The 24784-nt window shown below is 43.8% G+C and overlaps 1 protein-coding gene across 3 annotated transcripts in view; it reads right to left on the minus strand.

Moving 5' to 3' along the window:
* The window catches only part of TMEM255A (transmembrane protein 255A), an 80316-nt gene that overhangs the window by 17897 nt on the left and 37635 nt on the right, over positions 1-24784 (minus strand). Inside the window, exons 5-8 of one of the 3 annotated variants that reach the window (XM_019719285.2) lie at positions 23314-23382; positions 21853-21924; positions 21341-21429; positions 13665-13827 (exon numbers count right to left, since the gene is read on the minus strand). In XM_019719285.2, coding sequence (XP_019574844.2) covers positions 13665-13827; positions 21341-21429; positions 21853-21924; positions 23314-23382 — 393 coding nt within the window. The remainder of the gene's footprint in view (positions 1-13664; positions 13828-21340; positions 21430-21852; positions 21925-23313; positions 23383-24784) is intronic. The other 2 variants (XM_019719287.2, XM_019719288.2) reach the window with 2 other exon arrangements.

Genomic DNA, 24784 nt, shown 5'->3' on the forward strand with positions numbered 1-24784 from the left:
AACCATGTTGGGGTGTTGGCAGGGGAGAAACTCCCTTACAGCAAGTTTCAACACAGTTCTGTTGCTCTCTTCCTTAGAGTGGGTTACTGTTTACATTTCTATAAAACTGAAGAGCTACAAACCTTAGTCATTACAATGAAGCTAACAGACAACCAGAGAAATATTTGTCAGCCTCTCTCATGTTTGGGAGAGGACTGAGATGTTCGCCATTTCAAGGGTTGGCTTGCTTTACAGAAGAAGAATACTCAGAAATGCCCTTACATCTCCACCAGAATTCTAAGAAAAAATTCATCTTTGAAGAAGTCCCAGAAACCAGGTTCCCTAGGCCTTCTGTCAATTAAAAACACACCCTCCAGGTCTTGCAAAATTAAACCAGTTCTTCTGTGCAAATAAATTAAGCCTAACCATAGAGAAACAACCACAATGTAAACTCTGTAAAAACTTTTTGTGTGTGTGCAGCAAGGCCAGAAGTACAGGATAATCTTTGAAAGGAAGTTGACTATTATAGAGAAAGAAACACAGAAGAAACATGAGAGGAAGATTGAATGAGCATGGGAAAGCCACGGAGGGAAGAGGGTCCGGGTAGAGGATGTAAAGAAAATGGACAAGGCAAGGAGAGGAGGAGGGAGCAGAAGGGGTGAAGTGAAGAGTTAGGCAGGGAAGGAGCAAAAGAGATGGCCCCAAATAATGATCTAGTTGTTTTAAATCAATAATTCTAATTTTACAATAAATTTGGCACTGTCTCTATTTGTGTGTGCATATAAGAGTGTGTATTTCTGTTAAAATTCTGGGGCTTAAGTTATGAGACCCCCCATTACTGATCAGTAGCATTCTGAGCTCTAGTGAAACAAAGGTTACTAGGTAGTACTAGGTAGTGCAGAAAACGGTGAAAGCAATATTGTCTGAACAAAACTGAGTCTGTTCTGAGATAATGATTGTGGACTTTGGAAAGAATGCCACTTTTATTCCTCCCCACTTTACTCCAAACCAGAGACACCAATTAGGAGAAAATGACAAGATATAATCATGTTTGAAAGATTCATGTCAAATCCTTATAGCGTTAGTCAACAAATACTTCATCAAATATTTGTTTAAGATCTTTTTTTTACCAATTGCCTCTGGTCAGGGAATGAAGATATCCCTTTTCCTTTCAGGATCCCATAACTCTGGAAATGATGGCTCCTGGCTGATCCTACTGAAAGCTGCCAGCTCACAGCCTTTTGCTCCTATCCTCATTCCCCAGGGAGTGGCTTCGATCAGCCAGCACCCTTGGGCCTCCCTGCAGACCCCAGGGCATTCTACTCAGGGAGGAGGTACACCACAAGTCACCAACCACATTTGGACATAGGCCAAGGATTTTATTCAGGTTCACTTGGTTGATGTTCCAGGATATTCTATACCGTGCCTCATTTTAATAAAGTGAGCTAAGTAATGATTCTTCCTTGACGCCCTCATCTTATACTCCCACTAATGTTCTCTCACTTCACTAATCAAATATCTTGCCCCCTGGATCTTTGCTTTCATCTTTCATTTTCTCTGCTGGTCCTTGCCTGAGTCCCCAGACTTGGCATTGGATGGTAATCAAAATTTCCCTAGTTCTCCTCCTTTACCGTTAAAGAAGCTCCCAACGGTAAGGGTGAAATTCAGTAAATCAATACTGTAATCACACTTAGCTAGTTTGCAGTTTGACTCACCACACAGCTCACTATCTAGCCACCTATAATTAAACTTAGTTCGCAGTTAGATCCATCCTGATATTCAGCTGTTTTCTCTTTGTTTCTCTGCTCACTGATTAACTTAATAACTCTGTACTGTTCCCTTTCTCAAGGCTACCCATACCTCGTTAATCCATTTAATTAACAGAATCCTAACCTGGACTGTCATGCAGGGTCTCTGGTCGCGCTACCCATACAAGAACACAGGATATGGTGAGGCAAAAAAGTACAACAATGGAGCCATAGATAGGGGAGTCATACCACTATATTCTCGCTGGCAGCTGGTCGAGACACAAAAGCAAACATTCGCCAGTACCCCAATGAGGGGTCTTCCTGCACCACAGTTTCGTTGGTAGCCGGGTGAGATATAGGAAGGAAACATTCGCCTGTACCCCAACAAGGGGTCTTCCTGCACCCCCGTCTTGCTGGCGGCTGGACAAGACACAGGAAGTAGGATCAACACGATCTGCAATCCACTATCCACTACATGGTGATAAGATCCCAAGCAAACAGTCAAGCAATTCGTCAAATCAGGGATGGAAGGCAATTCCTCATAGTCCACAGTCATTCGCCAGGGCTGTGCATTGGCCTCACAACATGTGCCCTCTGCGAAGGGCAAGGGCTCCAAGTCCTCCCCAACCTGGGAGTGAGGGACGACCTTGACCTCACCCACATCCTCCACCGAGGACTCAGCAAGCGTTTCCTCCTGGGACTACAAGTCCTGCATCTGGGCTGCCTCAGCAAGCACTTCCCAGCCCACACGGCCGCAACGACCTTCGCTTTCTCTGGCCTATGCTGGTTGGAGAACCATCCATGTCTTCCCATCCCTCCACAGGGGTCCAGCTCTCTGGCAGCTGCATGGCTTTTCCTATGTTGGTCAGAGAATTGTCCACATCCTCCCACCCCTCCACAGGGTCCCAGTTCTTCAGCAGCTGCACAGCTTGCTCCATGCTGGTCAGAGAACCATCCATGTCCTCCCAAACCTCCACGAGGTTCCAGTTCTCCAACAGCTGCATGGCCTCCTGAGACTGAGTGTTCATTCACACAAACTGCTCCACCACCCTTCTGAGAGCTCTGGCTGGCACCATACCCTGCTCGCTGCGCCATGTGTCATGCAGGGTCTCAGCTCCCACTCCCCACACAAGAATGCAGGATATGGTGAGGCCCAAAAGGAACAACAATGGAGCCATAGATAGGGGAGTCATACCACTATATTCTTGATGGTGGCTGGTCAAGACACAAAAGCAAACATCTACCAGTACTCCCACAGGGGTCTTCCTGCACCCCAGTCTTGCTGGTGGCCGGGCAAGACACAGGAAGTAGGATCTACACGATCTGCAATCCACCATCCACGCTTCTCTGCCAACCTACCAACCAACCAACCAACCCCCTAGCATAGCCACAACAGTTATATTAATGGCTAATGGCTAACTAGTTGTCGTGCGGGAGACCCTGCTCGCTGCGCCATTTGTTGTGCACGGCGTCCGGCGGGGAAGCCTGCGGGGTCTCTGCTCCCGCTCCCCATACAAGAACGCAGGATATGGTGAGGCCAAAAAGGAACACCCACGGAGCCATAGGTAGGGGAGTCATACCACTATATTTTCTCTGGCGGCACTATACTCTCAATGGAGGCTGGATTCACACTGTCCGCAAACCGCCATCCACACTTGCCAGCCCAGCCGCCATCTCCTTGCTAGCCCCCATTCTTTCTCTCTCTCCTCTCTCTGCTAGCGTAGCCACAGCAGTTATATTAGTGGCCAATGGCTCACTGGTTACAGCTGACGGCCAACTAGCCACAGCTGATGGCCATGCAATCACAGTTGATGGCCATTTACTACCTGAGCCAGCACCTGTCTATGTGAGGCCGAGAGCCTGGAAACTGCTTTCTGGGGCTTTGCCCCCACACTAGTTATAGCTGATGTCCACCCAGCCACAGTGGATGGCCATCTGATTACAGATGATGGCCATCTGATTACAGCAGATGGCCATCTAGTAACTCAGCCAGCACCTTTCCATGTGAGGCTGAGAGCCTGGAAACTGCTCTCTGGGACTCTGTCCCCATACAGACTGTCATGCAGGGTGGCCTGTGGGGTCTCTGCTCCCGCTCCCCATACAGGAACGCAGGATATGGTGAGGCCAAAAAGGAACACCCACGGAGCCATAGGTAGGGGAGTCATACCACTATATTCTCTCTGGCGGCACTATACTCTCACTGGAGGCTGGATCCACACTGTCCGCAAACCACCATCCACACTTGCCAGCCCAGCCACCATCTTCTTGCTAGCCCCCATTCTTTCTCTCTTTCCTCCCTGCTAGCATAGCCACAGCAGTTATATTGTGGCCAATGGCTCACTGGTTACAGCTGACGGCCAACTAGCCACAGCTGATGGCCATGCAATCACAGTTGTCCATTTACTACCTGAGCCAGCACCTGTCTATGTGAGGCCGAGAGCCTGGAAACTACTTTCTGGGGCTCTGCCCCCACACTCCACCCCTACAGGCTCTCGCCTCACAATCTACGCGACAAGCGTCTTCCGCGAGGGTCCCTATGCGAGGAGCCTGGGGGTGAATGCAATATCCTGGACACAGCCAGGCTCTCTGGGCACAGCCAGGGTTTCTCAGGGCACCACCAGTGCTTCTGGGCATGGCCAGACTTCCTGGACTTCTTAGGGTACCACCTGTCTTCCCGGACACAGCCAGGGTTTCTCAGGGCACCACCAGTGCTTCTGGGCACGGCCAGACTTCCTGGACTTCTTAGGGTACCACTAGTTTCCCCGGGCACAGCTAGGATTTCTCAGGGCACTGCCACTCTCTGTGGGCACAGCCACACTTCCTGGACACAGCCAGGGCTTTCAGGGCACTGCCACTCTCTGTGGGCACAGCCACACTTCCTGGACACAGCCAGGGCTCTCAGGGCACTGCCACTCTCTCTGGGAACAGCCCGACTTCCTGGGCACAGCCAGGGTATCTTCAGGGCTCAGCCAGACTTCCTGGACTCAGCCAGGGCTCTCAGGGCACTGCCACTCTCTGTGCCTCTCAGGGTACCCTGCTGGAACAACAGCGACTCACAATCAAGGTGCTTACATATTCTCAATGGCGGCCAGTCAAGAGACAAAAGCAAATATCCCCCAGTTCCACTAACAACAGTTCCCAAACAAACAGTCAAGCGGTCCATTAAATTAGGGATGGAAGGCAATTCCCCATAGTCCACAGTCATTCGCCAGGACTGTCCTGGGAGTGAGGGACGACCTTGACCTCACCCTCATCTCCCACGGAGGACCCAGCAAGCGTCACCTCCTGGGACTACAAGTCCTGCATCCGGGCTGCCTGAGCAGGAACTTCTCCGGCCCACAGGACTGCAACGACCTTCACTTTCTCCGGCCTGTGCTGGTTGGGGAACCGTCCACATCTTTCCACCTCTCCACGGGGCTCCATTTCTCCAGCAGCTGCATGGCTTTTCCTGTGCTGGTGGGAGAACCGTCCACGTCCTCCCAACCCTCCATGGGGGTCCAGCTCTCCGGCAGCTGCTCCTCCTGGTCTTCCTGAGACTGGGTGGTCACACGCACAAACTGCTCCACCATCCTTTGGAGAGCTTTGGCTGGCACCATACCCTGCTCGCTGCGCCATTTGTCATGCAGGGGACCCTTCTCGCTGCGCCATTTGTCAGGCGGGAGACCCTGCTCGCTGCGCCATTTGTCGTGCAGGGAGGCCTGTGGGGTCTCTGCTCCCGCTCCCCACGTAAGAACGCAGGGTATGGTGAGGCCAAAAAGGAACACCCACGGAGCCATAGGTAGGGGAGTCATACCACTATATTCTCTCTGGCGGCACTATACTCTCACTGGAGGCTGGATCCACACTGTCCGCAAACCACCATCCACACTTGCCAGCCCAGCCACCATCTTCTTGCTAGCCCCCACTCTTTCTCTCTCTTCCTCCCTGCTAGCATAGCCACAGCAGTTATATTGTGGCCAATGGCTCACGGTTACAGCTGACGGCCAACTAGCCACAGCTGATGGCCATGCAATCACAGTTGGCCATTTACTACCTGAGCCAGCACCTGTCTATGTGAGGCCGAGAGCCTGGAAACTACTTTCTGGGGCTCTGCCCCCACACAGACACTGGAATCCAATTTGCAACTACCTTGCAGTTTTCACTGGTGATGCATAAACTCCCAGGCCATGGCCCAGTACAAGTCTGGAGTCTGGAGATAACATTATCTCAAAACAGACCAGACCCCAGGAAGTGATGTCAGCCCTAGGACCTGCCTGACACTCCCCCTTTCCTATATAAGAAAAAGCTAAATAGTGGAGATTATATAATAAAAATGGTGGCATGAGGTGAGCCCCTTGAAATCTCCCCTGGAATTTACGACAAATTGAACAGCTATAATTCCACAAAAAAATCCCTGTGCAGCAGACAGGCAAGACTAGGAGATGTGCACACAATTGAAATCATCTGAGCTGGACAAATTGGGCTAGCAGGGGAGGAGGGAAGGTGGAAGTTCAGAGACGTGGGCTTCACGCAGGTCATACATTGGATCTCCCAGCTCCCTGCATTCCAGAGCTACCACTGTCACGAGAAGGAAGAACTCGGACTGCTGGCGCTCCCCTTATGGCCCATAGTTCCGCCTGAGGGATCAGCATATAACACCGCTGAACTCAAAGCTCATGGCAGAGACCTCAGAGCAAAGACTGAGGGAAGGAGGGTGAAAGCAGCGGTTTAAGCCCTCACGGCCAGGCAGAGGATGGAAGGCATAGGCACGGAACCAAGTTGACCTCTCTCTAGCATCCTAGAGCTTGCCCCACCCCCACCTGCCCAGTGCTAGAAGCAGAATGGTAGCAGTGTCAGATAAAAAGAACAGAATATTTGCAGTTCTGAGAACTTTGGATCCCAGCCGTGGACTCGCAGCACAACTAGTTCCAGTGAAGGAGAGGGAGCCTTGGGTGCAGGACTGGCTGTGCTGGTGGTAGCCACCATTGCTCATAACCACCACTCACAACCTAACTCTTCCTGTCCTGGCAGATCCCTGCAGGGGTAAAAAGAGCCACAGAAACACACAGGCCATGAAACTGGTGGAGGAAGAGATTTGGAACTTCAGGAACTCTCCACACCCCGTCCCCCAGCAGAGGTGGTGCCCTGAGACCCAGGCAACCTGCTCAGAGAAAAGACCAACTTCCAGGGAACTCCCCCCACCCATCGTGTGACAAGCTGCTATACTGCAGGAGAAATATAACACTACAGTGTGCAAGAATAAAAAGCTGAAGTCGAAGAGAAAATAAAGCATTCTACTAACACCTACTGGAAAGCAAAAGAAAGACCTCTTCCTATCAACCTATTGCAGAACCACTCCTGTAGATACCTAAGAAGAGAAACAATAATTCATAAATTGCCATGAATAACCAAGGTAACAAGGCAGCTCAGGAATAAATGAAAAGTCTCCAAAAAATGAACTTAAAGACATGGAAATATGTGACTTAAATGACAGAGAATTCAGAATTGCAGTTCTGAAAAAACTCAACGAGATGCAAGAAAACACAGAAAGGGAGTTTAATGAACTCAGAAACACAATCAAAGAACAACATGAGCATTTTATGAAAGAGATTGAAATTTTTAAAAAGAACCAAATAGAATTTCTGGAGATTAAGAACTCAATACAAGAAATAAAGAATGAAATAGCCAGCTTAGGTAATAGAGCTGACAAGTTGGAGGAAAGAATCAGTGATATCAAAGATAGAAATCTGGCAATGACACAGAAGGAAGCAGAGAGAGAATTGACACTTAAAAGAAATGAAAGAACTCTACAGGAACTTTCTGACTCCATCAGAAAGAGCAATATAAGAATTATGGGCATACCAGAAAGAGAAGAAAGAGAGAAGGGAACAGAGAATATATTCAAACAAATTGTCGATGAGAACTTCCCAAACTTGTGGAAAGAACTGGATCCTCGAATCCAAGAAGTAAATAGAAAACCTAATTACCTCAATCCCAACAGGTCTTCTCCAAGGCACATTGTATTGAAGCTGTCAAAAATTAACAACAAAGAAAGAATCCTCAAGGCAGCCAGGGAAAAGAAGATGGTAACCTACAAAGGAAAGCCCATTAGATCATCATCAGATTTTAGAGAAAAAACTCTACAACCAGAAGGGAGTGGAACCAAATATTCAAGCTATTGAAAGAAATAAATTATGAGCCAAGAATAATATATCCAGCACAGATATCCTTTAGACATGAAGGAGGAATAAAGACCTTTCCAGACATAGAGAAGCTGAGGGCATTTTCTAACACACAACCTGCACTACAAGAAATACTGAAGGAGCCTATTCGACCTGAAACAAAAAAGCAAAATAATGCTAAACCATGAAGAGAACTATGAATAGGCAGAAGCAGGAATGGCAACCCCTATGCCAAACAGGACACCATACACTTAAACATAACATACAGAGTAAAGAGGAAAACAAAGCACTTAAAAGAGAGATAGAAGAAAAAGACAACTTGCTACTGCAGTGCAGAAATCAACTCACAGCATAAATAGGAATAATTTGTGACAGCAAAATCATAAAGGGGAAAGAGTAAAGCTCTGAAACGACTCAAGGGAGTAGACAAGGGAAGCATGCTGAGGAAAATGAAATACTCTAAATACAAAACTTTCTTTTACATAGGTGTAATAGTAACCACTCAAAAATAAACCCCAAACTGAAATATATAACATAAAAAAAGAAGAAACAGAGGGAAAAAAATCACAGAATACCACCACACTGAAATAATAGACAGCAACAAAAAGGCAAAGAAACAATGCAGACTCCGTCCTACCAGAAAACCAGAGAGAGAATGATAGGAAATCCTCACATATCAATAATCACCCTAAATGTAAATGGACTGAAGTCAAGATTAAAAAGGCACAGAGTAGCAGATTGGATCAAAAAACTAAACCCAACCATATGCTGCCTCCAAGGGACACATCTCAGTTACAAGGACAAATATAGACTCAAAGTGAAAAGGTGGAAATTGACACTCCAAGCAAATGGTATTCAGAGAAAATCAGGTGTAGCTGTAATGATTTCACATGAAACAGATTCAGGATAAAAAATGTAACAAGAGACAAAGATGGACATTTCATAATGATAAAGGGGACTATACAACATGAATACATGACAGTCATCAATATTCATGCCCCCAATCAAGGAGCACCAAAATATACCAAGCAACTACTAACAGAACTGAAAGGAGAAAATAACCAAAACACAATAGAGCTGGGGACCTAAATACATTATTCACAGCTATGGATAGATAAACTAAAAACATAACTGACAGCTCTGGATAGATCATCCAAACAGAAAATAAATAAAGAAATAATAGCCCTAAATGACACATTAGATGAAATGGACATAATTGACATTTATAGAGCACTTCATCCTAAAACATCAGACTATACATTCTTTTCTAATGTACACGGAACATTCTCAAGGATAGACCATATATTGGGACATAAAATCAGTCTCAACAAATTTAAGAAGGTTGAAATCATACCATGCATATTCTCTGATCACAAGGATTTGAAATTGGATATCAACTGCAAAAAGAAAGCAGGAAAAAAAACACAAATACATGGAGATTAAACAACATACTTTTAAAGAAGGACTGGGTCAAAGAAGAAATTAGAGGAGAGATCAAAAGATACATAGAAACAAATGACAATGAAAATACATCCTACCAAAATTTTTGGGATGCAGCGAAAGCAGTTTTAAGAGGGAAATTTATCTCATTACAGACCTATCTCAAGAAACAAGAAAACTCCCAAATAAATAACCTCATGTTACACCTTAAAGAACTAGAAAAAGAAGAACAAGTAAAACCCAAGGTCAGCAGAAGAAAGGAAATAACAAAAATTAGAGCAGAACTAAATGAAATAGAGAACAAAAAGACAATAGAAAAAATTAATATGACAAAGAGATGGTTCTTTGAAAAGATTAACAAAATTGACAAACCCTTGGCTAGACTTACTAAGATAAAAAGAGAGAAGACACTGATTAACAAAATCAGAAACGTAAAAGGGGAAGTTATCACGGACACCACAGAAATACAAAGGATCATCCAAGAATACTATGAAGGACTATATGCCACCAAATTCAACAACCTAGAAGAAATGGACAAGTTCTTAGAAACAAATTGTCACCTTTTGCAGGTGACTTCATACTAGATATAGAAAATCCTAAAGCCTCCACAAAAAAGCTATTACAAACAATAAATGAATACAGTAAAGTTGCCGGGTACAAAATCAATGTAAAAAAGTCCACTGCATTCCTATATACTAACAATGAAATCTCAGAAACAGGAAAAGAAATTCCTTTTGCAATTGCAACAAAAGAATAAAACACCTAGGAATAAACTTAGCCAAGGATGTGAAAGAGCTATACACTGAAAACTATAAGACATTTTTTAAAGACATCGAAGAAGACACAAAGAAATGGAAAGGCATTCTGTGTTCATGGATTGGAAAAATCAACATAATTAAAATGGCTATATTACCCAAAGCAATATACAGATTTAATGCAATCCCCATGAACATCCCAATGGCATTTTTTAAAGAAATAGAACAAAAAAATCATCAGATTTGGATGGAACCACAAAAGTCTCCAAATAGCCAAAGTAATCCTAAGAAAAAAAGAACAATGTTAGAGGTATCACACTCCCTGACTTCAGCTCGTAGTATAGAGCAACAATAATCAAAACAGTATTGCATTGGCAGAAAAACAGACACACAGACCAATGGAATAGAATTGAGAATCCAGAAATAAACCCACATAAATATGGACAGATAATTTTCGACAATGAAACCAGAAACATACAATGGAGAAAAGACAGCCTCTTCAATAAATTGTGTTGGGAGAATTGGAAAGCCACGTGCAAAAGAATGAAATTAGACTGCTATCTGTCACCGTGTATCAAAATTAATTCAAAATGGATCAAAGACCTAAACCTAAGACCTGAAACAATAAACTGCATAAAAGAAAACATAGGTACTAAACTTATGGACCTTGGGTTCAAAGATCATTTTATGAATTTGACTTTAAAGTCAAGGGAAGTAAAAGCTAAAATAAATGAATGGGACTATATCAAACTTAAAAGCTTCTGCACAGCAAAAGAAACCATCAACAAAATAAAGAGGCAACCAACTGAATGGGAGAAGATTTTTGCAAACAGTGCCTCCGATAAGGGGCTAATATCCAAAATATACAAGGACCTCATACAACTCAAGAACAAAAAACAAACAACCCAATTGAAAAATGGTCAGAGGACCTGAAGAGACATTTCTCCAAAGAAGACATACAAATGGCAAATAGACATATGAAAAAATGCTGAACATCACTAATCATCAGAGAAATGCAAATCAAAACCACAATGAGATATCACCTCACCCCAGTCAGAATGGCTATCATCAACAAGACAAATAGTAACAAGTGTTGGAGAGGCTGTGGAGAAAAAGGAACCCTCATACACTGGTGGTGGGAATGCAGACTGGTGCAGCCGTTATGGAAGGCAGTGTGGAGGTTCCTCAAAAAATTACGAATAGAATTGCCATATGACCCAGCAATCCCTCTCCTGGGTATCTACCCAAAAAATCTGAAGACATTTATACATAAAGACACGTGTGCTCCAACGTTCACTGCAGCTTTGTTTACTGTGGCCAAGACATGGAAACAACCAAAATGTCCTTCGATAGATGAATGGATAAAGAAGTTGTGGTATATATACACAATGGAATACTATTCGGCGGTAAGAAAAGATGATATAGGAACATTTGTGACAACATGGATGGATCTTGAGAGTGTAATGCTGAGCGAAATAAGTCAGACAGAAAAAGCAGAGAACCATGTGATTTCACTGATATGTGATATATAAACCAAAAGCAACAAAAGAACAAGACAAACAAATGAGAAACAGAAACTCATAGACACAGACAATGGTTTGGTGGTTGCCAGAGGGTCAGGGGGGTGGGGGGTGGGAGATGAGGGTAAGGGGGATCGAATGTATGGTGATGGAAGGAGAACTGACTCTGGGTGATGAACAGACAATGGGATTTATAGATGATGTAATACAGAATTGTACACCTGATCTATGTAATTTTACTAACAATTGTCACCCCAATAAATTTAATAAAATTAAGGAAAAAAAAAAGTGTATTAAAACCAAAGGCGGAAGGGAAGGAAGGAAGGAAGGAAGGAAGGAAGGAAGGAAGGAAGGAAGGAAGGAAAGAATGAAGGAAGAAAGGAAGAAAGAAAAAGAACGGAAGGAAGGAAGGAAGGAAGGAAGGAAGGAAGGAAGGAAGGAAGGAAGGAAGGAAGGAAGGAAGGAAGGAAAGAAAGAAGTGGTACTCAACCCTGGCTGCAGATCAGAATTACCTGGGCTTCAATTTAAACCAATTAAATGAGAATATCTTAAGGAGGGGCCCAGGGATCTGGGTTTTTGAAGCACCTCAAGTGATTCTATTCTCATACGAAGCCAGGATGATAATCAGAGCTCTAAAGCTATTATTTTTGTAATTTGAGATCAAGTTTATTAAATAAACCACATATCAGTGAAATCACATGGTTCTCTGCTTTTTCTGTCTGACTTGTTTCGCTCAGCATTACTCTCTCAAGATCCATCCATGTTGTCACAAATGTTCCTATATCATCTTTTCTCACTGCCGAATAGTATTCCATTGTGTATATGTACCACAACTTCTTTATCCATTCATCTATCGAAGGACATTTTGGTTGTTTCCATGTCTTGGCCACCGTAAACAAAGCTGCAATGAACATTGGAGCACACATGTCTTTATCTCTAAATGTTTTCAGATTTTTTGGGTAGATACCCAGGAGAGGGATTGCTGGGTCATATGGCAATTCTATTCGTAATGTGGTATATAAACCAAAAACAACAAAAGAACAAGACAAACAAATGAGAAACAGAAACTCATAGACACGGACAATAGTTTAGTGGTTGCCAGAGGGTAAGGGGGGTGGGGGGGGGGAGGTGAGGGTAAGGGGGATCGAATATATGGTGATGGAAGAACTGACTCTGGGTGATGAACATACAATGGGATTTATAGATGATGTAATACAGAATTGTACGCCTGAAATCTATGTAATTTTACTAACAATTGTCACCCCAATAAATTTAATTAAAAAAAAAAAGTTTATTAAATAAGCAAATAAATGCTCAGAAATTCTTTAAAAGCAAAACAAAGAAGGAGCCCACTATTATGTAGCACCTACTGGGTGCTGAATCCTGGTGTGCCTTTGCAGACAGACAGACAGACAGACACACACACACACACACACACACACACACACACAAAGATGGAAAAGTGTTGAAAGGGAGGAAAGGGAAGGTGAGGAAGCTAAGATTGAGGCTGAGGTTGAGGACAAGACCTGGTAAGCAGCTTAGCCTAGGGCTAGCCCTTCAAATGCACAAAAAAATAAATCACAAAAAACAGTCCAGATGTTCTTTCTGGAGAAACTCCAGGGCAAAATTCCTGGGAGGGGGAAACTAGGATTATTTTTACCTGTAGCTAAATAACCTGTTTCCTTCTCTCTCTCCCCAAGTCTATTAGGGGAAAGACTACACAAAAAGTTTTCTGCTAAAAGCATGTGTGGGGAGAGGGGTTTGGAAGGCATGTTTACATAACTAGCATGAACAGTAGAATTGAGAACACCCTCCCTCTCCCACCTGCCCTCAGAATGTGCCTCAAAAACACAGGCAACTCATATTAACGAGAAATATTTGCAGACTGATGGCATTATCTGGCTCCTTCCACTTGAGATGTTTGAAGGCAGTTACATTCTTGAAGCAATTGCTTCTGATTCCTCCATTCAAAACATGGGTCCCCATTGCTCCTAACTGCTGAGCCTGGCTGTGGCCACCAACAGGGGCCTGTGTGGAATGGGGAGTCACTTCCTTCCTTACCATATCCTTAAAGCCTCCAAGGACAGCGGCAGTGATGATGCCTAAGAACAGGCCGATGATATTGAGGATGGTGGCAGACCAGAGCAGGTGGTAGAGGTGAATGATGTCCTGGCAGCTGCTGACATCGATGTACTCATAGTACCCACCGGTGATCTCCACCCGGCTGGACAGGGAGAAGCACACTCCGGTCAGTTCCCATGGAGCAGGCTGGCCTCTAGGCCTTTGGCTACCATGTAGCTCAGTGAAAAACAAGTGGGTAGGTAGGGAACTATTATAAGGGACATGACAGCCATGAGTATACTTAGGGAACAAGACACTTAATAAATCCGAGTACAATTGCTGTTTATGTAAAAAAAAAAAAAAAAAAAAAAAAAGAAAACAAAACAAAAAACTCCTACCTGCCAGAGGAACACTTGTTATCATTCACTAACACTAATCCTAGATAACATTTATTGACACTTGCTATGTGCCAGGCACAGTGCTAAGGATTTTAAATCTGCACTAATATGGCAGCTACTAGTGACATGTAACTACAAAGGGTGCCAAAAAATGTGTACACATTTTAAGAAAGGAAAAAACTGTGTTAAAATTGTAATACTTAATATATACCGATAACAAAAGATGAATACAAGTCATGTGTATACATTTTTGGCACTCCCAGTATTTAAATTTAAATTAATTAACATTAAGTAAAATAAAAAAATGCAGTTCTTCATTCTCACCAGCCATATGTTAAGTGCTCAATAGCCACAGTTCTAAGGGCCACACTAGTTACTGGACTGGACTGGACAGAGCAGATAATAGAACATTTCTATCATTGTACGAAGTTCTGTTAGACAGCACTGCAAATCCTTACAATATTCTATGAGGTAGGTACTATCACTATTCCCATTTTACCAATGAAAAAATGGAAGCACAGAGTGGTTAGGAACTTGGTCAAGTCATAAGAGGTAGAGCTGGGATCTAAATTCAGGCTTCAAAGATTTCAGTGTTTCCTCTCTCAAAGCAAAACACCAATGAACATAAAAAACAATGTCCCAATAAAAAACTAAAGCTGAGTTGCTGCACAAAACCTATCACCTCCTTGGAGAGGCCTTCCCTGACCAACCTGTTTAAAGACAATCCCTACCCCCCAGGCCCAGTCACTCTATCACATTACTTACTATGGACTGAATTGTGTCCTCCTACAATATTCATATGTTGAAGCCCTAACTCTCTATGTGACTGTAACGTATTTGGAGAAGGGCTTGTAGGAGGTAATTAAGGCTAATGAGGTTGTAAGTGTGGGGCCCTTAATTTAATAGATTGGTGGCGAGAGAGAGAGAGAGAGAGAGAGAGAGAGAGAGAGAGAGAGAGAAGATATCTCCATACACAGTCACTGAGAAAAGGCCATGTGAAGGAAGACACAGAAAGAAGGCTGCTGTCTGCAAGCCAGCAAGAAAGCTCTCATCAGATCCTGTCCATGCTGGCACTCTGATCTCAGACTTCCAGCCTCTAGAATTATGAGAAAATAAATATCTGTTGCTGAAGCCACCCAGTTTGTGGTATTTTGTTATAGTAGCCCAAGCTAAGACATTTCCCTTCTCTAATTCCTCTGTAACACTCATTCCTTACTAATTTGTCTGCTTCTTTACTGTCTATCTGTCTGCCCAACTTGAATATGAGCTCTCTGAGGACAGAGAGTTGGTTACTTTTGTTCACTGCTGTGCCTGACACATAGTTGGTGCTACATAAATACCTGGTGAATGAATTAAATAAAAGTTCCTCTCCTCCTGGATGTTGTAATCTAATTTAAAACTTGGTCACTGGAATCCATAATGAATCTAAAACACTGTGATCCTTAAAATGAAAGTCACACCCAATGCCATGGGATCACGATGGTTAACACATGTGATTCCCCCGCTATAAGAACACCGAAAATGAAAAAGAAAAAAATTAAAGGTTAACCTCCAAATGAATCGGAGCAGGGCAGGGGGCACTATTCACACAAGAAAACACTTTTAAACTTGACAGATGAATTTATCTTAGAATTCTTTAAAATCAGTGTTTCTCTAAGGAATTGAAATCAGTGTGGTTACAAGACAGCCTGTATCAGAATCATCTGTGTTTGTGTGCCTGCCTGTGTGTGTCAGTGCATTATTTGTGTGTGCCTGTGGATGTCTCTGTGTGTATGTGTATGCGTCTTTGAGAAAAAGATGGTTATCATGCAGATTCTTAGGCCAAGCCCCAATCTGACTGAATCTGGCAGAATTGCAGGGGCAGGGGGCGATGCTCAAGAATCTGCCTTTATGTGCTGATGTTAGAGACCCACTATTTTGCACAGTAAGCTTCCACAGTGGAATTTTAAAGGTGTTTCAATTCAGCAGAATGTGAACTGGATCTCAGTTCCAGAACATACCTGAGGAGACCACAAGCATACACTGAGTGTCTCCTGTTAGTTGGCAATGTACTCAGTCCTGGGGATGGGGCCGGGAGGACACACAGATTACTTACTGCTCAAAAGCACACAGCTGGACAAAGACTATGCCCTGGAAAGAGCAGGCTTGTGTTAAGGGGGAATATGGCGTTGAAGAGGCCCAGGAGAGGCTTAAGAGTCAGTTTCTGACTGCCCCAAAATTATCTTTGCCTACCTCCTAAGACACTGAGGGCAGGCTGATAATACATATAGATAGGCAGTATGGCATGGCAGACTCTGGAATAGGACTGCATTTGAACCTGGTTCTGTCACTTATTTGCTATCTGACCCTGAGCAACTTTCTTAACCTTTCTGGGCCTGGGGGATTTAATTAGAGAATGCACGAAAGCAATATTCCAGCACATAATAAGAACCCTCACAAAAACATGCAACTGTACTTTTTTCCCTTCTAAGAGCCAACCTCTGGCAACACGATTCAAACAGTTGAATCTTGTTCTTAAAGGCATTAAGACTTTAAAGGCACAGGCCACAACCTGGGGTTAGGTCAGTAGCTCATTTTATAATATTCAATAATTGTAGAGAATATATGTTTAGTTTCAGTTTGAGCAGGTTCAGCAGCTATTGAAATATTTTTTTATTGAACTATGAAGCAAGAGAATGTTAATTCTTATATCTGGTTCAGGATTTAGCAAAATAATGTGCTTTTTTTCTGTTTGAGATTCACGATTCTATTTGATTCAGTCTCTAGGCAGAGCTTCCTCTGAAATTCCACCTTTTGCATTCTCAATACTCCCACTCTCAAACCTTCATGACTACAGGGCTCTCCTGCTAGCCCCTACCACTGCATGAGTAAGCTTCCTAAAACATTTTTAAAACTAAGTCATTCATTTAATCAAAGCCTTTCGATGGCTCCCCATTACCTTCAGGAAAACGTGTCTAAATTCCTCAGCCTGCCGTAATCTGACTCCAAAATGGAGTTCACACTCCAGCCATGCTGGAGTCCTCAGAAGCCCCAAACTGGCCATGCTGGGCACTTATCTCAAACCTTTGCTTATATTTCTTTCCCTGTGTGGAAGGTACTGCCTTCTGTTCTCTCCCTGTCCTAATCATTCCCATTGTTAAAAGCTTCAATACTCACTCTCTAGTGCCTTCTTCAATGACTCCAGTGCCCATTCATTAGCTTTTTCCCTGGACTCCTAGAGCCTCAGAGAGTCTGTTTTTTCCTTAGTTTGGCACTTTGCATATGTCAATAATTCAGCTATTCATTTAATCCAATGTTTATTGAGAGCCTACTCAGTGCTGAGTACTGTGCTGGGTGGTGAAGCTACAACCAAGGCCAAGGTGGACATGATGTCTCTGTCCAAATTATAACCTCTTGAGGGCAAGGGGCATCTCTTAACTTCTTTTGTTTCTCCCTCACTGTCTTGCACAGTGGTAGAAACATTATAGGTCATCAATAAATACGTACTTGGTGAATGAGTAACTGAGTTTAAAGACTGATCATTGCATTGATCATGAGATTGATTACCCAGTATGGGCTCTCACCCCCTTGCTCTCAATGTGCTGGGTATGCCTGGAGAAACAGATAACGTCTCTGTATTTCAGACCCCTTTTAACAGAGTAGGAGACAACAGATCTTGGATAAGGCAGAAGGGCATGCTTCTGCTCTTCAACAGGGCCCTGGAACTATTCACCAACTTGATGGATAGGCAGTGGCAATGGGCAATCTCTGTGCATATCTCTCTCATTGCATGTACTTGCTCTAAAACCCCCTCCTACAATCTCCCTGGTAAACTGAGTCCCTTAAGGGCAAAATTATGTTTTATTGATTGGTATTCTTTTAGACCAGTTCTTGGCACATAGTAGGAGCTCAATAAAACTTTGTCAAGGGAGGAATGAATGAAAATAGGCTCTCGTCTTTCATTTTATTACCAACTGAAGCAGTTCACAAACCACTCCCATTTTCTTTCATTTCCTTTAGGTTATACACTGAAAACCAGTGATATTGACTTGACCTCTCCAAAGCTGAGTAGAGTACTCTGAAAAGCTGCTGCTAAAGACCTGTGTCCTAGAGAAAGCCACCATCCTGCACAAAGCTAAATGGAATAATCTATGCTTGGTATTAAAACCTCATTGCCCCTGACGTCAGAGAAGGTCTGTGGGTTTGAGGGGACAGTAGAAACTCTGTGTTTCCATAGCACTGTACAAATGACTGCCTGATGTGTTTGTTCCCACTTTTTTTCTTGGCCTCATTTCCAGGAAATGGACTGGAGGAGCTGGCAATTGATTAAAAATAGGCTTTGTGTGAGGAAAACAAATATGCATTCGGCAAAATTAAAGTCTCTGAGCCTCAGAATGTTTGTGGCTAGCTATATTTAGGCCTGCAGTTTAAGTCTCATCAGTGATGGCTGGAAAAAGCTCAGGTCAAAATAAAACTTTTCCCTCTGTTGTAGGATCACCACTTCTTAAGTCTCATGGTCTTAGTTTATGAACTAGTAGTACTGTTTCCTGATGAAAAGCTCAGTAAGTGCTTTTGTCCTTGTCCTTGGAATCTTAGCATGACAGACTTGAGAAAGGGCAATGACTGCTGCCTGGGACAGCTCTCCCAGCATCAGGTAGGTGAAAACCATTTCCAGGCTTGAAGATCTTTAGGAGCAGCATTCCTATAACCCCTCTTAGTTGCCTAGTCCCATATATTATTTTCCTTGTGAAAAGGACATTACTCTTTCTGTTTCTTTTCAACAAATGTCACTCCTTTTTCATCAGGTCTTTATTCATGACCGGTTCTGTGCTGGGGCCTAGGGATATAGATAAGATGAAGTCACATTCACTACCTTTAGGAAGCCCAGAATTTATCACAGCTCTTCACAAAATTCCTTTAAAGCCTTGAAGACAATACTGGCATAACTTGTTAGAAAGTCAGTTATTATGAAGTTCAGATTGACAGTAAGATAAATTGGGCTTGAGTCACCACTTTCAAAAAAATTCACCTAAGGCCTCAGCTAAATGGAATTTAAAGTAGGATTTAGTTTATTCAAACCTTTTTCAGAAAATATTCCTAATTGCAGAAAGAAAGGTGTGTCTGCAAGGAATCACTTTTCAACTCCCTCAGTAGGCCTCCTGTCTTCTTCTTGGATCTCAGGCTCCATTCTGGCCAGCTCCCAGCCCTTGCCCCAGGAGGCCATGAAGTGGGGAGAAGTAGAAAGGAGTGAAAAAGAGAAGGGAAGAGGCTGTCAAGAGGAGGAAAGAGGGAAAAAGAGAGGGAAGGGGAGAAAGGGATAAGGAGAAGCAAGAGGAAAGATAGCAAAGAATCCCAATTGCCCTGGGGCCTATTTTCCATTCCTTTGACCATTTTTGGAAGGATGGGCTCAGGAAGTACAATTATAGCCAGCTCTCACTCATGGCTGCTAGGAGGGAAGTCCTTTACAAGTGTTAGTTATTATTACACCATGAATAGTTGAAGTTCCCAGATAATCCCCAAACCTCATTTGAGTCTTTAAGTTTCTCTTATTCTGCTAAACCTGTTAATGAAATGAGACTGGTGATAGTGAACACAGTAAAGGGCTGGTGTTAGAACCCCCTTTTTCTCCCCACCCCTGGTCTGTCAGGTCTTAATCCACAACACAGAGAAACTGGCCTCCCAATACCGAGAGTAGGGGATATAAGTGAGGAGGGGGCTGCATCCATCAACCCCTCTGGATCCGGCTCCATTCAGGCCCTTTCTGCAAACTCCTCCCTTCCTCCCTCCCTTTCCTGACCCTCAGCACTCCTGCACTGAGAATCTGGAGAATATGTGTACGGGCAGGCATTGGCTGACACACCCCACAGGCAGGTCTATTCACTTGCGCTCTGCATTACCTGCTCACACATTTCTGTCAATTCCACCTTCTAAATTGTTCTTAAAATATATAATATTCTATTGTCCCCAAACCAACTTAATCTTGTCTTCACTCTCTTTGGCCTAAACTCTTGCAGGGGCCCCCTAGCTGCATCCTCTCTAACCACTCAAATCCGTCTTCCATGCTATACCCTTCAATGGATCCCAACTGTTTACAAGGTCAAGTCCAAAGGCATTCTTATGGCCAATGAGCCCTCCGTGATATGACCTGTGACTACAACTCTGCCCTCACTTACTATCCCCTTTTATAACTACCCCCATCCCCACAACTCCTTGGAATGCCCTCTCCACCTCCCCTCCATTTTTGTTTGTTTCCTGACTCCCCACTTATGCTTTAAGTCTCAGCTTCCGCATGAAGTCATACTTGACATTGCCCACCCCTCAGCAACTCTGACTTTCAGTTATTTGGGTTGCTAGTGTCCCCAGTACATCCTCTGATCCCTACCACACTTATCACACTATATTTCAATCAATTGTTCACATGTCTGTCTTCCCTACTAGTCTGTAAGCTCCTCAGCGGTAGTCTCTGTATTCCTAGCTCCTAAATATGTTTTTTTAAAAAGACTAAATGATGTTTTCACAATTGAAGGGCAGAGAGCCAAGTGGTAGTAACAGAACTAGCACCAAGCCTGCTCCTCAGGGTCTTTGCACTTACTGTTCCCCCTGCTTGAAACTCTTTTCCTCCAGGTACCTACTTGCGTTGCCCTCTCATATCACTCAAGTCTCTGCACAAATGTCACCTCCTCAAAGAGGCCTTCCCTTGTTACTCCATCTAACACACTACACACAGTCCCTTCCTGTCACTATATATCTACCTCTCTTGCTTCATTTTTTATTCAGAGCTCTGATCAACACGTGGCATGTTATGTATTCATGTGTTTATTGACTGCCTTCCCTAATAAAATACAAGTTCCACGAGGACAAGGACTTTTGCTTTGTTTGCTGCTGAATCTCCAGTGTCTAGAATAAGGCCATACACAGAGAAAGTGCTCAATAACAACTTGTTGAATGTTGTTGAAATTGGACCTAGAACTGGGTTTGGACACTTCTACCATTTTCAAGCTCTGTGTGACGTTGGGCTAGTTGTCTGTTTCCTCTGAGCCTCACTCTCATCATCTGTAAAATGGGGATAATAATTCTATATACATCATAAATAAGAATTAAATGAGATCAAATATTTAAAAACACTTAGCATGCTGCCTGGCACAGAGAAGGCAGGTAATGAATGTGAGCTGAAATTTGTTGACCGACCAGTGTCTTCTACTTCTCTGATCTTTATTGTGCGCCCTTCACCCACCCTAGCCTTTCTAGTATCCATTGTGGTAAAACCATTATTTCTGTGCCTAGAGGCTCAGCTCTTACTTGCCGCAGTTGTAGAGGTCACAGCAGAAGCAGGTGTTGCCCCGGATGCGAGGAGTGCAGAATTCACGGCTGAGGTGAGGGCAGTTCACCTGAGGGCACACAACAGTGAGGACATGAGCTGATATTGCACGGGAGCCAGGACACTCTGGGATTGGAAATGTGAGTTAGCGACTGATGGAGACAGTAAAGATGGCTGTGAGATGAACACACAAACACATGGGAGGGATGAGGCTGGACAGGGTGTTGGTTGAACTTGTGCATGAGGCAAGTCACTGTGTAGCTGTGCTTATGTCCAGCCTCAGCCACAGCCCTAATAAACTGAAGGGTGCCCCATCCCTGAAGGGTAGAGATTGAGAGGAGGAACGACGGATGGAAGGATGGACAGAAGAACAAATGGATGGTAGGAAATGAGAAAAAGGGAAAGAGAAATCAGGGTAGGTACAGGAAGAAAGGGGATCAGATGTGAAGGAAGGCAGAGGGACAATCACATGCACTCTGAAGTACAATGGTACCTCTCTAGCTGCCTGGGTAAGGTTCCTCATAACCCTCGTGGAAGGAGAATTTTTGGTTGAGGAACTTATGACCTTATGTAGGAAAAATAGGGTTAGGGGACCAGGGTTACAAGTGAACCTACAGAAGTCATTATTAATATTTTTACAGTTAACACAAGAAAGCAATCACGATGAAATGAAGAGAAGAGCAATTACATTTTATACATCTTGAGTTGGCAAAATGTTTAAAGATTAATTTCCATTTACTGTCCTTTGTTGGTAAGAAATTTTCCAGGCTCTCTTAATCATGGATGCAATGAAGTGCTTGTAAATTCTGTGTTATAGAGAATATTCCTAGTAAATGGGTTCTTTTTTCTATATTAGGTCCTTCATCCAAAAATGCTCACTGTATTTTGGACAAGCATACACATTTCTATTCCTCCCTTCTAACCCAAGGATAGTTAGAAAATGGTAAATTTGTGCTTAAGATTAGCAAAAGGAGGTAAGTGGACAGCAGAGCCATAAAAAAGCGTATTTGCCCTGATGCCTTGACAGCAGGGCCATTGCTTCGCCCCACTGCAAGGGCACCGTTCACATTGTATTTTATGTAGAATGGCTTCCCCTGAAATTGTGCAATGCACTGGCCATTTTATATCTACTTGTCTCTCTTTTCTCCCAATCACAAGTTTAAAAATTTTCTAACTATTCTGGCGTGGGGAGGGGGAGCAACTGACTTTTAATTTGAGGTTAACAGAGAACCAAGTTGTCAAAGTTCCTAGAAGCACACAGTAGAGTTTCCTATGAAAGTAATCTCTGGGTTGTGGAGGGGCTTCTGTGTACTGAAATGAAAGCTTTTGTGTGAACCAACGTGGAACACAAGGAGAGCTCTGTGGGGCAGGAGAGAGTCTTATGTGCCCACTTCAAGCATTATCAGAATGGCCTCTTGGGGGTGTCATGAGAGGGGCAGGCTGACAGTCCTGGCCACTCCAGAATCTCCAAGTGGACAAGGCATCTCAATCACCCTCATTTGGATTCTTGACTCCTTCTGTGTGTGGGACTCAGGCTGTGCCCCCTAGTCCAGGGCTAGTGCCTTGGTGGGGTTCCTGCTTTTCTTCCAGCTTGGGCACCTGAACCATGGGCAACTGAACCATCATCCATAGACATGGGGAGGACCCTGCCTTGTGGCTTCTCCACTCTCATCTGTCCCTCTTGGGATCAAAACCAAACACTGAGAGGCTGCCTGCTGGGTTCAGAGGGGGCAGCCTATGGCCACAGAACAGAATAAATCTGATTAGGCATCCTGAGGCTCCAACCTATTACCATAGCTTCATTAGCACTGTGCTCTCATCCACTGAGCAAATCAATTACAAATACCTAGCAGTAAGCTTTAAGCCCCTGGAAAAGAGTAGAAGAAAGAAGGTTTTAGGCACAGAACAGGAGACTTTCCCAAAAGATAACACATACAGCCTCATTCTGGCTCACCTCCTCAGCTTCCTTCTGTGATGTCTTGGGAACATAGTGGCACCGGTTAGCGTAGAGTGGTTTCAGATCCTAGAAATGAAAATACCAAACCAAAAGGGTTTTGGTTTGGAAAACAAAGCAGCAAGTGCTCTGATTGGTTATAAAAGATTTGAAAACACACACACACACACACACACACACACACACACACACACACACACACCACACCACAGAGGCGGCAATGGGCCGGGTTAATTTTTGAAAGCTGTTCATCTAGGAAGACTCAGAATGTGAGGATAAGATAAAAGTGTTCAAATAACTGCTTTCCATTGGAACACTAGTTAATGAGAAATTAGGAAATTGATTGAGAAATGGGTTTCTGGAAAGTTCCTCTCTAGTTTTCTTTTATTTTTATTTTTTGTCTTCTTTCAGAGAGTCACCAAGGAATAAGATTCAAAACTCCAGTTTATTGCAACATCACACTTCCAAATGGGGAGCTCAGCTCCAACAATGGGGTCTCGTATCACCTGGGAACAGGACCAGGGCTGGCTGACATGTACTCCCTGCTGTTGTGGTCACACGCTTTTCCAGAAAGAAATGCTCAGGGAGCAAGCCCCAGGGGGATGGGCAGCTACTGAGATTAACTCAACTGAACTATGAGCCATTTTCACTCAATTATACACATTAGATATAGACAGTGAACTCCAAAAATACTGCTGAAGCCCAGAAAACTAACATGGGGCTCCAGGACAGTTGATTTACCCCCACTGGCTTGGCCGGCTTCCAGGTAAGGGAGCTGTCAGTCATGGGGCTGCTGGGGGTGGGTGGGGGTGAAGGGTGAGAAGTGGGGAGGTTGGTATAGAAGAGACAGACTCAATCCAATTCTGCCTGGAAACTTGCAGGCAGGGGATGTTGTTCACTTTCAGATAGACACTAAATATCCCCTCAGTGGTAGGGGGCTTTGGCCAAAAGCAGGTTAGGACAGGACAAGCAATTTATGCAAACTGGCCTTAGGGATTTGGCCAAAGCACCCTGGCAGAGGGAGTTTACTGATTGCTCCCTAACCCGCCTGCACTTCTCTCACAATTTCCAATAATCCTGGTAGCTGTTTTTCCCCACACATGTAATTTAGCATCTCCTGTTTCAGGCATTCAGGTGCCTCTTGTCTCCAAGCTTGCCACCCCATCAAGTACCTAGGATTTTCTGTCAGCTGCTTCTACATGAACCTCCTGGCTGTTCAATGTTCTAAAAGTACATTGCCCTGTTGGTTTAGCCTGGAATCAGGCTGGAAAGGAACGAGGTTTCTCATGTTCACACCCAGCAGGTTTATTTTCCATGTTTGAGTGATGGCAGAAGTCATTATTATCCCACAGAGGGGGAGGCTTGACGTGCTGGTCACAGTCTTCCTGACCTCCTAGTTCTGCATAAAGCGTTCAGCCACCAACTGCCCTAAATGAAAACAAACATATGTCATGGCTGTCCATTTGCTGCT

This window comes from Rhinolophus sinicus, chromosome X, assembly GCF_036562045.2.
Source record: "Rhinolophus sinicus isolate RSC01 chromosome X, ASM3656204v1, whole genome shotgun sequence".
Taxonomy (NCBI): domain Eukaryota; kingdom Metazoa; phylum Chordata; class Mammalia; order Chiroptera; family Rhinolophidae; genus Rhinolophus; species Rhinolophus sinicus.